Raw genomic sequence first — 16174 nt, forward strand, 5'->3', positions numbered from 1 at the left:
AGGCGGTTTGATTGTAGCACTCCATGCGCGTGTGTGCATTCTAGTTGGCCTTCATCATTGGCTGATTTTAAACATTTAGTGCAGTATTGGCTTGAACTTCGAGGAAATGCAGCTGTCTGATGAATGGTTTTCATTCAGAATTTTTTTCTTAGCGCCCTACCTTCCATGCAGTGTCTTGGTTTCCATTCATTTCCATCCAGTATGAAAATGAGCTTACAAACCTGAAACTTGCTTGAGAAGGGTCACAGTGAACATCACTTGTGCTTTTATTTTTGTCAGAGTTGCATTATTGTTTTATGTTAATGCAGAGCAGACGTTGCAATTCAGTGAACTTCATTATCATACGACGACATTAACTTTGACAACAACTAAAGGAGACATGATGTTTAATATGATTGATTACCCAAACTCAAGCAAGTATCAAGTCTCTTAAAATGGTTATTTATGTCATAATATGATAAGTGGAAACCAATGGCTGCCTAAAAGTATAGAAAACAAAATTGAAACTCTCATATAAGCATGCTGTAAAAAAAAAAAAGGGTGTAATATAAAGCATGTAACACGTTCAACACAGTTCTCTCTTTTCGTTTCTCCTTATTTTCCACCCTGACATGTTTTTGACATGCAACTGATAGCGTTATCCAGAAAGAATTACAGTAAATAAGCTGAAAGGCATTCAGTGTCTTGCTCAGTGACACTTTGATGGGACACATGGGTGACGATTGACAGCTTTTTTTCGTACAGACATTCTTGCAGGACTCAACCTTTTGACACTTCAGTTATGACACTGTCTGTGACCAGACTAGACCATTCTGCTGCTAACCACTTATCTGCTAACCGTTCTCCTACCTCTGCAGGAGTACGGAGCTCATACGCCAGCCAACACAGCCAGCTGGGCCAGGACTTAAGGTCAGCCGTGTCCCCAGACCGCCACATCACACCAATCTACGAGGATCGGACGTTCCATGGCCCGTTGTATCGCAGCCCCAGCCACACTCAGCAGGGCACCCTCTACAGGAGCACCTCAGGTTGGTCCCACTTTACTTATATGAAGTTAAACAATTAATGTAAAGACAATGACAAAGCACACACCATTATAACATTCAGACATTTAAGTGTTGATTTTAATATCACTAGGCTCAGGTGTTGAAAAGATGTCCAAGTCTGCAAATTGGCAACCAGAAACAAAATGTTAGCCAACATCTGTAGGACTGAAGTCATACCAGCTGACAATGGAGGTACTGATATGAAATGTGCAGTGTCCTCATAACTAAACTAAAGGTACATTTTTGTCTTGTTTCATTTATATTTATAACAACAAAACAGCTGCATAAATGGTGGCACAAAAATTATTAAAGCCCTGCAGTTCCCAACCCCAAGACTACAGACTGGCTCAAAGCCAAAGAATATTTGCTACCAGCCACAAGGAAACAGTGTGATTCTGCAACAACAACACAAAAAAAACTGAATTAATATTTTTCTTGACAACATTACAACTTTATAGGCTATTTGTGTGGTGGTTGCCTTAAATGTTGTCTGTTCGATTTATGCTCTACAGGTTGACACCAGTACGAGAGGTGATCGGTCTGTCGTTGGCTACTTGATTAGCATGTACCGCGTTCCTATTACTGTTGCACCTACATAGCTAAAAGGAATAAAAATCAAAATATGAAAAGGGTCATTTGAGAGCTTATCATGTAATAATGTATAATACCCTTAACAGGTCCTGTCCAGTGTGCCGTTCTGAAACAGCTGAGTAACAGATCAGACACCAAATTATTTCCAAATCAACAGAAATTCTTTTTGGTTTTCTCATTTTGCTGCACGTCCTCTCCTCTTTTGTCATGCTATCTTTATGCAGTGAAGTTTAGCAGGTCAATATAAGCACTATTTTTTTTTCTCTCAAAACATTTTCATTTCAAGCAGAGACAGAACACTTTGTTCCTATTATCTTGTACAGATGTTCCCTCTGTCCTCAAATCTGGGGCTCCTTGACTCATAGAGAACACAATATCTCTGCCCATTTGCCCTTTAGCACTATGTAGGTTATGTCTGTCTTGTGTTTTTCTCTCTTGCTTTCTGTTTTTCTTTCTCACCATCACCCTCTCCTTCCCTGCCTCCCTTCTGTTCCTCCCTCTACTGTCGGGCAGAAATGGTGAGACATGAGTTAATAGGTAGCTACTGATATGTCATCCTGCCACAAAGGAGTCCATTACCCGTGTGTCACGCTAAGAATGAGAAGAAGGATGGTGGGGCCAGGGGACAGCTTGGTTACCCACATCCACAGCCAGCTCTCTTCCAGTTCTTCTGATGCTGGCATTCTCATTTCGTCATCCCTCCTGCCTCAGATACACCTGCCTAGTTTGCACTGACACACACACTCCATTCAGGCTTCTCCTTGGCACACTAGAGATCTGCTTAGACCGATAAGTTCGCTAATAAATGTTATTGATGCTGTGAAAAATCCCCCAGACAAACCGCTATAATGTGTTTATGCCAGCTATATTGCAAAAAGGAGAGTGGGGCGGAGCTGGATGAGGTGTTCAATGTGGGGTCTTTGTAAGAGCTACCTCGTTAGAAAAATCCAATTTGATCCCAGAATTTTCTTTGTTATGTTGTGAAATGAAATTTCAATAGGCCATTTTCCCCAAAAGACTTTCTGTGCATTCTTTTGGCTTTTTCTTGAAGCTTGCAAGGTGCTTTTTTTATGCAAGCGAGGGCAAGATTTTTATGTTAAGTAGAAATATTGATCTTTGGCTGAAAAGATGAGGAATCAAGTGAAATGGCTACACTATATGTTAATAATTTGTCTCCCAGTGTTTTTGGCTCTGGTTAGGTTACATTTTGGGACATAACCATATTGCAGGGTAGTACTGCTGCCCAACATAGAAGTGCACTGATGTGAGAAATTGTGTTTTTGGAGCAGCCTCACAAGTTGACGTCTTGGTTTCTGGTAGGAGGGAGTTAGAGCACGCACATGCCCAGTCCTGTTGGGAGTCTGATAGGGATCTGACCAGTGCAGCAGTCACGCTACCGCACATCACGTGGGTCTGTTGAGAGGGAGGGCTACATCCAACCAGCTTGTTTATGCAGCTCTGTGTTTGTGACCCATTGTGTTAAAAAACTAGTTCATAATATCACTTGGAAGGAATGAAAAGAAGGAAAGATGGCTGAAAGGAGATGCTGCCGAGCTGAATATCGGACCATATCTGGAGGAGTGACTTCTCTGCATGTTCGTGACGCTTCCGCTTTATTTGTTTATATCTGACTGTTTTTGGAGCTTGTCATGGTTTACCATTGCCCCTCTGCTGTGCTTGGCAAAGTTAGCCTCAGAAAGCAGTGGCGCAAAAGAGCGAGAACGCAGCCAGGAAAGGATTTGTGGATCATCGAGCAGGTTGAATCCTCCTGTCCTCTTTGAAAAGCAGCAGGAACCCCTCTGGTTAAACACAATCTCGTAAAAACAAAACAACAAGCAGACAGCCCCTTGAAGAAGACGACTTCTGCTTTGTGGAACCATGGGAGCTGTGTTTTATCCTCGTCATTAATTGGTTCCAGATCTTAGAATTTGCTGAGTCTGACGGAACGGCCGCATGTTGGTATTTTCAGCTTGGTTTAAAGTTGTATGCTGCCACTGTGCGAAGCTCAGAGTTTAGCAGAAAAGGTCTGAAAGCTGCTAATCTCCACTAACATGGTTTTGTCAGCTCGCATTTGTGTTTTTTCTGCTTAAAATTTCTGCCTGAAGGTTGTTTTTTTTTGTGTGTTTGGCCCTCAGGTGTGGGTAGTCTCCAGCGGACATCCAGCCAGCGCAGTGCCATGATCTACCAAAGAAACAATTATGCTCTTAACACGGCAGCCACCTATGCTGATCCATATCGCTCAGCACAGTACCGGCCCTCCGACCCCAACTACACTCGCCAGGCTGTTGTCATGGATGATGGTGCCACCCGCTCACCCTCTATAGACAGCATTCAGAAGGATCCCAGGTAAGTACTGCTCACATTTTACCGCAATGCTCTTTCTAAACTACTAGATGTTGTCTGTGGTCAGTAGCCAGTGTCATGAAACAGTCATCCAAAGGGAATTCTAACGCTTACAAAGGATCCCTGTTCTGCTGGGTCAACACCAGTGTCCTCTTACTATTCAAACAAGGAGCCCCCTGAGTAGCCACATGCAGCACTAGCCTTTTAAGCTGCCTCTACCGTGCCTGGCCACTTAACAATAGATTCACACACACACACACACACTGAAGTGCTGCGTCTGCTCTTGTCGTGCAGAGAGAGAGAGAGACCCCTGACCTTGCACATAGGAAGTTTTGTTTACACCTGTGTATGTTGCTGTGTCGTAACCACTTGAAGTGACAGCACCAGGGGGACCACCATGACCCAGGTCCATGAAGGAAATCTATCAGAGACAAATTTGACTAGAGTTTGACTTGCCTGTGGTGTTAATAATTACACATAATTCACATTCAGCAGGGTGATTTCTGTAGTAACTCAAACATCAATTGTTTCATGTTGTCACCTGTCACATGCACGTAGCTACAACTCTGTCTCGGTCTGACTTTACAAATAATATACACAACAGAGCATTTTTTAATTGAATTTTAGTGTAAAAATGGCTCACAAGTATATTTCAAGAGCAGTTTAGAGAAGATGCATTCCTCAGTTCTTTCTTTAGTGTACTCTGTACAGAAATGCAGTGATCCTAGTGTGACCAAAGTGGATTGTTATATAGAACCGGATGTGACTGTAATTTCCTTGTCCGATCAGTTTGCTCTGAGGTGCTGAAGTATTCATTTTGAAGGAAACTGTGCTGGGGACAACATTGTTTGTGCCTCTGTTGTTACACTGATACCTTTGCACGCCACCTGTAATTATAGGGAGTTTGCATGGCGTGACCCAGAGCTAACGGAAGTGATTCACATGCTGCAGCACCACTTCCCCTCCGTGCAGGCAAACGCAGCCGCCTACCTGCAGCACCTGTGCTTTGGCGATAATCGAATTAAGACTGAGGTAGGTATTGTACCACCAATCCCATACTGCGTCTTATCAGAATGAATTTGTCAACACCTGTACGCAACCAACTAAACTACTGATAATTATTACACACTATGCAAAGTTTGTGTGCATTTATTAGTGCCAACTGTGTCACGTTTAAAAGAGAAGCTGCAGTTTATTACAACTTGTCTTTTATTTTGGAAGCTCCAGCCATTTGGCATTTGGCAACAACCACAAATGTCCAGAGGATGAGAGGAGTTGGAAACAAAACCCCCAAGAAAGTACTGTATTTATTATGTAAAGAAAACAAAGGCAAGCAATTTAAATTTCCACCCAAACTGTCTGCTTTCCTGTGAGAGATTGTTTGGCGTCAAAGGCTCACTTTCAGTTTTACGTTCCAGTAAAGTGGTGGCTAATCTGCCAGATCTTCTGGCTAATCTTGTTCTTGCTCGTTGCAAGATGGGGCCTATTTTTAGCACTTTTATCCTACTTCAAGACCTGAGCACTTGAGTCAGTGTCATCAGATATAATAAAACTGATTTGACTAAGTTTTAATTTAATGTTATTTTCCTTTTAAAACCCATTTTTTTAGCTGTTCTCTATGGCAATGTCAGTCAGTTGGCTAGTTGGTCAGTCCAACATTTTGGTCCAAACTGAAATATCTTAACTAATTGAAGACAAAAATGTGCACAGATACTCGTGGTCACCAGAGGGTGAGGGCACAGACTCCTATGATCCTCTGGCTTATTCCCTTCTGCTACCATTAGGTTGACATTTGTGTTTTTAAATGAAATGTCACAACAATAAGACAGCCGCCAGGATTAACTGTAAAATCTTTGGTCATCCCTTAAATTTTTGCCTAGTGCCATCATCCGGTTATATTCATAGCATTTAAGAGTTAAAAGCGCTAATCCATCGTTCCACCATTTTTCCCCTGAGACATGAAAGGTTAAGCTTGTCCTTTGTCAGCGTAATGCATTTTGATGAAAGAAGAAGGCACAGAAAAAAGAATTAGACAGCACATATGAAGAATGTCTTTTTTCGTTTTGTTTTGATAGAATAACTTTGTCGTTGTAGGCTGTAATCTTTGCTCTAGATGAAAATGTAAACATAGTCTTTTAAACTACCATCTGCTGTGGTTAAGGCTCTTTTCTGTGGTCATAGATTTGCATTATTTTTTTCCTAATAATTTGTATCTGGTATGAATAAATTCCCTGTGTGTAGATTCTCTTGTCACATAAATAAATGTATGATTTTGCATTCCACAGTATATATGCTGAAAAAACTGTGGTTAGTGGTGAGAATCTTTTCCCCTCCTTATGATGGTGTTGTCCCTAGGTGTGTCGACTGGGAGGAATTAAACATCTCGTGGATCTACTCGACCACAAGGTCCTTGAGGTCCAGAGGAATTCTTGTGGAGCTGTGAGGAACCTTGTTTATGGCAAATCTATGGACGACAATAAGATTGCTGTGAGGAATGCGGGAGGTATCCCAGCTCTTCTCCGCCTGCTGAGAAAGACTGTAGATGCAGAAGTGCGGGAGCTCGTCACAGGTAAGTCGGCATGTGTGGAGAATATATCTGCTCTGTATCAACTGCGAAGTGAAGTCTGAGCTTGATAGTTTTCCCCCTCATCTTTGAGGATGTGGTCATGCAGTATTCATAATGTTTCTCTATCCCTCCCACCGACTGTTTCTGTCCTCCACATCTCGATAATTCACCATAATGCTCCTCCCTCTGGCAGGAAGAGAAATCAAAGCAAGCAATACAGTCCTTGTCACCTACGGCTACAACTTAATAATTATTTTCATTATTGATTTAAGAATTTGATCGGTCCAGAATTTCTGAAAAATCTTTTAAAAAAAGTGTCCAAAACAAGTTTCCTGAGCTCAAAGTTACATCTTCAAATGTTTTTCCAAGCAGCCTTCCAAAACTCAGTTTAGTTTTGTACAACTTTGTACAACAATTTTGCATAACAGGGAAAAGCAGCAAATCATCACATTTAGGGTGCTGGAATCAGAGAATGTTTGATGTTTGTGCTTGGTAAATAACTTATAACAGCATATAGCATAGCTGATATTTGAATAGTAACTAAATGAGTCACATGTGATAATGAACCTACTAATTATCATCCAAATCTACAGCTCCCTCAGCTTTACGGAGCTTCATAGTGACTTTAGACTCATTGTTTAGCTTTTCGGTTTGTAACTTTACTGTTTTGGTTCAGTCTCACTGCTCTCAAAGAGTCTGAACGGTATCTGCTAAGCAGCAAACAGCAGACAGACATACTTAGAGACCAGCTGACATGGTGGAGCATTTAGCAGCTAAAGCACCAGAATTTCCCTCAAGAGTTGGTAGAGGCCAAAGGTAAAAGAGAGTGAATTTTGAAAATAATATTATATTCAACAGGAGGCCAGAACCATGACTCCAAATGAATTATGAAATGATGATGGCCCGCAATTACTAGATTTTTTTTTTATTTTAAAAAGCAACTGTTTGCTAACAAGCTCACCACATCAACTTAAAAGGTGATGATGCGCAGTGTTCGCTTATTCAATGTTTTCAGGGCCCATTCCCGCCCACAGCAGATCCTTAGGAAATCTACCGTAAGGTTATAGCAGGACAGGAACATTGTGCAGAAGATGCTGAATTATTTACCCAACAAACTTGTGGGGGCTTAGGAGAGATGGTTGCAGTGCTGCGTTGGTTTGGTTGCTCAGGACTCTTCTCATGGTCTCTGTATGGTTAACCTTACAAAGTTGTTCCTAGGGATAAGGTGTGAATTACAATACTCTGACTAATACCGTGCTCTATCCTAAGATTTTGAGTGTCGTAGTAACTAAGTCACAGAGGCTTTTCCTTTAGCAGTAGTTCAGCAGTAGCAGCAACTTATGATCTATGCAGAGACATGAAACCATATTTCCACAGGATTCATATTCTTTTATTACTTATGCTGCAAAGAGATTTAGCTCTTTCTCTGTCTGTCCCTGACAGGCTCCTTGTCCGTCTCTTTCTCTCTGCATTGGACCGCGTGCAGCTCAGTCGTATTTGTATGTTATACAAATGTCATATGTTATATGTTGTCTGAGGTCTGCAAACAGTTTATAGATCCATGTTGTTTAGGATCAGGGTGGAGCGCTACAGAAATGAGCAAGCCAAGACATTTGGCTCCCAGGTGGCTGAGTCAGCTGTTTGCACTCGACTCCAGGCCCCGCTCTAACACGGTCTCAGGTTACAGTCCGACGGTCCCCCGAAAGGAAAACAATACAGCAACAATATGAAGACTCTGTAGCATTTCTATATTGTCTGGGAGGTGATTGTCTACAGTCTAATGTCTGCTTACTTGGCTTAACACACACCAAAGGAGAAAATAGTAACATTTTAAAGGAGCACAAGAGCATAATTTCTCTCTGCTCATACTTGTGCTTCTGTTAGAATTAAGTGCACAGGAGTTAATGGCTCAAAACCACTATTAAAATGTCTTTGTTCGCTCCATCAAATTTCCTTCATTCAAATTTCAAAAGGTTGTGCAGACATGTGTTGCCCAATCAGAGCAAGCAGCTTTTATGTGAGCTCTGTTTAAGTTTTTTCCTTTCATCCACTAGTGTGAGAGCCTGCTGAGGCTAATTGGTGGTGCCGGCTCTAGGAAGGGGAGCAATTAGAAAAGGTCAGCAGTGCTGCATCACCTCTGGTTAATTACAGCTGATGAGAACAATCCACCTAAAGAGCCTTTCAGCTGGATGACAAGGGCATCCCACACCAGAGCTTTAAGTGGAGCAGACAGAAATCATCACTCACCAGCAGCCCATTTCTGCTTATAAAGCACTGTCTGGTCAATATTATGTATAAATAAATCATACTTTATCACAGGTGCAGAACACTTGATCACAGGTGCAATATAGGCCACCTGGCCAACTGGACTACCTCACACTGCATACTTGCACATACATACATATTTAGCTAAGCTAAATTCTGCTGCTTGTTCTAGACGTGTACATTTTATTTAGATGTGTCAATTTTATTCTATTTTATTTTATTTTATACTGCTCTTCTTCTCTTAGTACCTCAATTTTATATAGTATCTCTATTTTTTACATTGTATTCTACATATTTATTGTGGCTTAAACCGGGATCTGAGAGCGTAATTTCGTGCCACCCCGTGTGTGAACATGTGTTGGTATGACAAATAAAGTTCCTTGAATCCTTGAATTTTTGAATAATGCCTTTAATAGCAGCATCCGTTTAGTCAAAGCTAGTGAGGAAGCCAAGCTTCGGGGCTCCTACTGTGCCAGTGGCTCCGTCTTGACTCCTCTGGGAGGTCCAGGCGTCACCTGTGCTTTATTAGAACTAGACGCAAGAACAGGCCACCCCCTGCTCCAGGTCGGAGGTCATGTTGTGGGGACGCACAAAGCGTTCTCGGCTCCCTTACCTGCCTCGTCTTCCAGCAGCTGTTGTGGTTATTGCTGCGTCCTCAAACAGCCCCTCAGATCAAAAGGCCAAGCCTCACAGCACTGCCATTAGCTCCAGAACCAGGGGCACGTGAAACTGGCACACACACACACACACAAACACACACAAAAGCAATGTTTTCTTACCCTGCGTCAGATATTACATCGCTCCCCTTATCTTGGCTTTTCTTTGGCAAACTCAGCTACATTTTTAATCACGATTTCATTGTGATCGAGCTTTTGAGAGCCTGTGTCTGCCTCCATAGTGCAGATGAGTGTATTTAAAAATAATTCTTTTTTCAGCTACAGAAACAGATTGCAGTTAAATAAAAAGGAGTTCAGAAGACCATCAATTTGGCTGACATGCACCCACCATCTTTATCTATACTCCTGCCTGTTCCTAGAAACAACAAATCTCTGGATCTTGTATAGTTAGGCAAACTCTTCATCTCCTCTCACATAAGAAATGACACTACTGTAATATTATCACCATTAACATCACTCAAGTCTTACTGTAGCTTGTATTGTCTTTTGTTTCTGTAAATGTATTTATTTAGGATTCTTTCATTCAGTTCAGCTCACGAACATCTCATTCTGGTGTGGAGATTTTTAGCTGCAGCAGTAGACTAGTATTTGCACACAGTGCTGTATTTGATGGAGTCTGAGAACATACCAAGCTGCATTTGGAGACAAATGTGCTGTAAAATGGTAAAATCTTTAATATTAACATCTGTTTTTACAGCTCTAAACCTACAGAGCTACCAACCAATGAAATGTAAAACTAAATACAGAATTAAGATGACATATTTTAACATTAAACATTTTCACACCAACCGAAACTGACATTTGAAATTGAACTTTTTATTCTTTAGGTTTGTCAAACTACCACTGCTTTGAAAAAGTCAAATTGATTCCAGTTGACACAAAGATCCAGAGTAGCATAGACAAAGTTGCTATGTGCTGGCATTGATTGCTGTGGTTGTTTTGTTTGAGAGCAAAGAATGAGTGGGTTAAGACCTTCTGATCAAATGAAAAATGAAAAACTAAAAATCCTAGAAAAATAAATCCAGTTATAGCTGTAAGCAGCAATGCACTGACTTCCACCACATGAGGGAGAAAATTAGAAACGCCCACTAACGTCAAGTACACACAGCAAGCTGCTTGTCTGAGGTTTAGTCGATGCGGCATTGACAAGTTTCAAGTTCAACTCCACAAAATTGAAAGGTTAATAAGTTGGGCAGCTTTTGAATGATCAGCAACTTTTTACAGAATGAGGAAAATTCCCACCCAGTTACCTCACATAGCAAAATCAACAAGATGCTGACCTGTGGTTTAAGAGAAAAGCATTCAGATGGAGAGGCAGTCCAAATATTCTAGGAATCAGCCAACAGAAGATTATGTCAGTCTCTGTTTGTCTAGTGCACAGGTGGTTGTGTTTAGCCTTAGAACAAATACTAGAGGCAGGGAGAAACTGCTAACATTGTGTTATCCAAACTGATAAAAAAAAAAGCAGGTTTTTGGTCACTAGCTTGCTCGCTAACAGTTTATTCAGTAACTTGTAAATAAAATATAGTAGAGCATCAGATTATGTATGTCAGATTATCGACCCGTCTGAGTTCTTGGACTGATAAGAGTCACATAAAACCTAATGGGTATTAGTCATTGTAATTATTACAACATGAGTTAAATTGACTACAAATGTCTTCCAAATATTTTTTAGCATAAACAGTGTGATCAAAATTATCAGGGTTTAGTTATAGATAAAAAAAAATAAATAAAAAAAACTGAGAAAATAGGAAACGTGTTTTGAAACAGATACAAGTTTGTAAACTCTGTGCTGTGCCACTTGTGACAATGGTTAGGTAGATGATGTGAACCTTGTTTCCTGACACACAAAGCCAACCTCAATGAGGTAGCGCAGCATCTGCTGACATAAATACCTCCCGTTGTCTGGCAAAGACTTCTCTCTCCCTTCATTTCCCGTCTGTCTCTTCACAAGTATCTAATAAAGGTGAAAAATGCCACAAAAAAAAACGAATCTGCCCTCTAACACACACTTATGCTCTGCACCTTTGCAGGAGGAAATGACTGATCAGTGTTCGCTATTTGTAATTCATGACGATATGAATCAGTTTAAGCAGTGTTTTTATATACTTGTAAAATGAATGAGAGTGTCTAATAAAAAGTTGCAATCGATACTGTAAAGTTTAAGTTTGCTTTCCACTGGCTCTGTCAGCCTGCAGTGCTGCTTCTGGCTAAAGACAAGTAATGATGAAGGTGAAGAACAAGAAAAAAAATGCAATAAAGCGGTGACATTATTGATTTTCTCCATGCAAAACCAGTGAATGGTTGCGGATAAAGCCAAAAGCACCAGGTGAATGTTCATCCATTTTTCAGTTCAGTTAGTTGTTGGATCAATGCTTCAGCTGCTGTTAGAGACACTCTAACCAGCCTCATATTTGTGCTCTCTGGAGTTTAGCTCAGGGTAGACTATTGGCCCTGGTGTCTCAACACTGTTTACATTGGGTCAGTGTTTCAAAGCCGGGTCAAGGCATTTGAGAATATGCCACTGAGCAGAGAACACAGTTTAGGGCTCAGGTATACAGGTCGGCTCCATCCGACTGTCAGATAAGACTTAGGGGTATTGCCGCTGGTGTTGCACCACTGACAGCGTTGTCAGTCACACCTCAGTGAACCTTCCTGTTGATTTCTCGGCTTGCCACCGTCTCCATAGGACCAGTCTGAAATCCTGCGGAGAATGTTAATTTCTACAAATTTACATTAGAGTATGTGTGGAGGAACTGGTCAGAGAGGGAGTGGATTGTTGAGGTAAAAGGACCAGGAAAATTCGTCAGCAGGCGTGTGAATTTATGCACGATCACTGCGTTAGTGGTCCTATTTCAGGGCAATCCTTGTGTGTCCGAGTATCCCGTGAGAAAGGCAAACACAAAACCTGAATGTGCTGACGCAGGGAGCAGAGCTTGATCACCAGAGAAGGATTTGACTGAAATGTATCCCACCGCCTGAGTAAAGCAAAGACATTAGGCCACCTGATGCTAGGATATCGGCATGCAGCCCAACCAACACTCCTGGCAAGCTCTAATAAGAAGCACATGCTGCATGTTAACATTCAAGTGCCAAATATCACTTAATTCTCAGCTTTGTCTTGATATGTTGTCAAAATAAAAACGAAAACAATGAAAGTTCACTTAAGGATTTGAATGGGTTTTAAAGCACTTTAATGTACCATCAATAAGGATAATGGCAAGTGAAATGACTGCTGATGAAATAACGGGAAGAGACACTTCTTGGCAGACACATTTCCGTCTATATAGCCTCTTGCCAGCAGCGTGTCTGAACTGAGCTCCTGGGCCATATTATAGGCTATTATCGTCTCTGTTGGTTCAATAAGAGAGAGGTATCGAGGGGAAATAAACAGTGAGGTTAGGAAAGAAGAAGTCAGGAACGCTAATAATCATTTTTGACCTCTCCCAATGAGGTGTCCATGCCTAACGTACACACACACATACAGTGTTCAGTGTAATAGCTTGCCCTGGTCTGCAGGTCATGCACTGTACTGTGTTTTTGCATTTACAAACCAAAGTTAAAAGTTGCAGTAGCAGAATTGGACACAAGTACTGTGTGTAAGTCATGAGGCAGTCACATTTGACTGACCTCTAGCACACATGCACACACTGTATATGCACTCTGTAGTTTTGTCGTGGCAGCATTTTTGAGTATTAGCCATGTATTTAGCCCTTCGTCTTTACAGTAGATTCCAGCTCATGGCGCATTAGCCTCCTCCAAGGTTACTGGTGCCCCACAGAAGTCAGCCTGTGCCTTAGTATAAGCCTAGCAGCAAGAGGCAACTAATTAGAAGAACATGCTACATGCTGGCTAATCCTTGACAGATGCAGCATCAAAGGCTGCCAGAACTGTGCCTGATTATCAGTGGTTACCAACAGTATATATGAATCGAGGGGAATTATGGTATAATTTCTGAAGCCTTTACATTATTTATTTTTCATTTCGAATGACTGAGCCTATGCCATATAGATTCCTGCCCATCCTCTCTCTCTCTCTCTCTGTGTTTTTTTTTTTTTCAGTTTCAAGCAAATAATCCTCGCCCCGAGGATGTTCTGCCCAGATGAAATTTGATGTGAATGTCTGATGCCTTGATGCTAGAGCTATGCTCTCATTTGGAAAGCATTTCACTTGGGTTCTGTGTATTCTGTGTGTGTGAGTCTCTGTTTGCTTGTCTGTGTTTGTTCGTGGACACATCCACACACACTGAGCTATTAAGAGCCCAAGTTGATGGTATCTCTGTTGGGTTACCCTAACTGCACATGACAGCTGACATAACTGGAGGTTTGCATGCCTGATTTTTCATGCCTGTGCTTGCGTGCGGGTGTCTCCGCAGGGGTGCTGTGGAACCTGTCTTCGTGCGACGCCGTCAAGATGACAATCATTCGGGACGCCTTATCGTCTCTGACCAACACTGTGATCATCCCTCACTCTGGATGGACCAGCTCTACCTTCGACGACGACCACAAGCTGAAGTTCCACTCCTCCCTGGTGCTGAGGAACACCACAGGCTGTTTGAGGTAAACCACCTGATGAACACACTTGGCACCAGCACCCCTATGTGGACAATTGGTGCCATTACATCTAGAGTGGAACGAGTTCATACGTGGCTCCTCTGTAAATATCTATATTAATGTTGTCTTTGAAGAAAATATAATACAGGAGTGACCAAAAACAAACACAAAAAACTAATTAGAAAAAGAAAAATAAGACTCATATTTGGATTCTGGTATAGAGTCACATTCACATGGCTAACAGTATCAGAATTATGTGTATTTTGCCATAAATAATGTCTTTAACAGCTCTGACACAAACACATCAAAAGGAAAATTACATAAACTTAGGCAATTGTTCATGTTTTAATTAGAAGACAGGATCTTGTCTAGTCTTCAAAAGCCATCATCATTTCTTAGATAGTCGATAACAGTCAATGACGTAGTATTTATAGCTTCTCTCCGTGGGCTTCTTCCTTTGAAGACATTGTGCTGCATTAAGAGTTTAGCCGTTAATTGGTGTCACCCAGTTGAACTGAGCGTGAGTGTGTTTGTGCGTCTGTGTCTGTATCTCTTTGCACACATACACACATTGATATGGTTGTGTGTAAACACACTTGGTTAGCTCTCTGTTTGCGCAGCATGTGCTATAATGACTTCAGTCAGACCACACACACACTTCATACATTATGCATGGTGTTAGGGGATGGCAAAACCCACATTACACATTCAAATGGGACAAAACACACACAGACACACACACTCACACACACGCGTGCACTCATTTGTTTGTTGAGAAAAGTCCTAAATCAAAGGCAATTCGTGTGTGTGTGTGATGTGCTCTTTAAAAGGAACCTGAGTTCAGCTGGTGAGGAGGCCAGAAAACAGATGCGCACTTGTGAGGGCCTGGTTGACTCACTACTCTACGTCATCAAAGCCTGTGTAAACACCTCTGACTTCGACAGTAAGGTATGCACTAAGATACCCCCCCCCCACACACACACACACACACACACACACACACACACACACACACACACACACACACAAACACATACGCACGCGCACACACACTCTCACACCCACTTAGCCAGGAGGAAAACATGCTACCACATGATAAGAGCCTCCGGGGGAAAATCCTATTTAACCCTGTTTGAATCATTTTATTGCCTGTGTCTAACTATTCCACGTACTTTGTCGACCAAAGCACAGCCCATACACGCACAATAGTAAACAAGCAGAATCCAGGAGAGTAGCTCATTGACCTGGTATACTGTATATTACATTTTTCTATGGTAAAATGGAATCAGGTCTCTCAGACATGCACCTATGCACTGTAAAAGACTGAAATCTGACATGTGGAGATCGAATCCACTGGGTCCCCAATTTTCTCACACATGGAATTAAATCCATTTGCTCTGGTCCAGATATTCTTTCAAACTGGAGACCCTTGAGTTCTATAACAAATTGATTTGTAACACTTCAAATAGCAGGCCTGCGTACCACACACTGGCTGTGGATACTGTAGCGTGCCGCACAGAGTTTGTTGTATTGTAGCTTTTGTCATGGTGATTCACAAAGCCGCTGCTATAACTGCCCCCCAAACCCACCCATCTCCCTCTGCCTGCCATCAGATTGTGGAGAACTGTATTTGCACTCTAAGGAACCTGTCATATCGTCTGGAGCTGGAGATGCCGCCGTCCCGACTGATAGGGGGGCAGGAGCTAGACGGCTTACTGGGCAGCGAGTCGCCCAGTAAAGAGGTGGACTCCAGCTGCTGGGGCAGGAAGAAAAAGAAGAAAAAAAAGAGCTTGCAGGAAGACACAGTGAGTGTGATGCTTTTAAATAGAGGCTCAGAATAGTATTCAAATCAGCAAAAAGTTTGCATTGTCCACATTTATTCAACATGTGTGTCAAGGGTAATGAAACTTCAGTGCTAATGGATTTCTTGGGTGGAAAACTGATGACAGAACACACACAGAAAACCTTGTTTGTCCTGCGTTATGTTTAAAGAAAGCCTAAATGTAACATGTCTTATTGTGTACTTTATCATGCTGCAATGTAATAGTTCAAATTCACCATGAAAATGGTCAATTTTGCAAAACTGACCATCAAAATTCTACTTCTGAAGCTGTTTTCAGCCTGACTGAGCAC

General features: G+C 41.7%; 1 protein-coding gene across 6 annotated transcripts in view; it reads left to right on the forward strand.

Moving 5' to 3' along the window:
• The window catches only part of pkp4 (plakophilin 4), a 79644-nt gene that overhangs the window by 55806 nt on the left and 7664 nt on the right, over nt 1-16174 (forward strand). For all 6 annotated transcript variants that reach the window (XM_070837636.1, XM_070837632.1, XM_070837634.1 and 3 more), the window contains 7 exons: nt 858-1028; nt 3773-3983; nt 4880-5012; nt 6336-6549; nt 13864-14047; nt 14872-14989; nt 15655-15846. In XM_070837636.1, coding sequence (XP_070693737.1) covers nt 858-1028; nt 3773-3983; nt 4880-5012; nt 6336-6549; nt 13864-14047; nt 14872-14989; nt 15655-15846 — 1223 coding nt within the window. The remainder of the gene's footprint in view (nt 1-857; nt 1029-3772; nt 3984-4879; nt 5013-6335; nt 6550-13863; nt 14048-14871; nt 14990-15654; nt 15847-16174) is intronic.

The sequence above is a fragment of the Pempheris klunzingeri genome, chromosome 10, assembly GCF_042242105.1.
Source record: "Pempheris klunzingeri isolate RE-2024b chromosome 10, fPemKlu1.hap1, whole genome shotgun sequence".
Lineage (NCBI taxonomy): Eukaryota > Metazoa > Chordata > Actinopteri > Acropomatiformes > Pempheridae > Pempheris > Pempheris klunzingeri.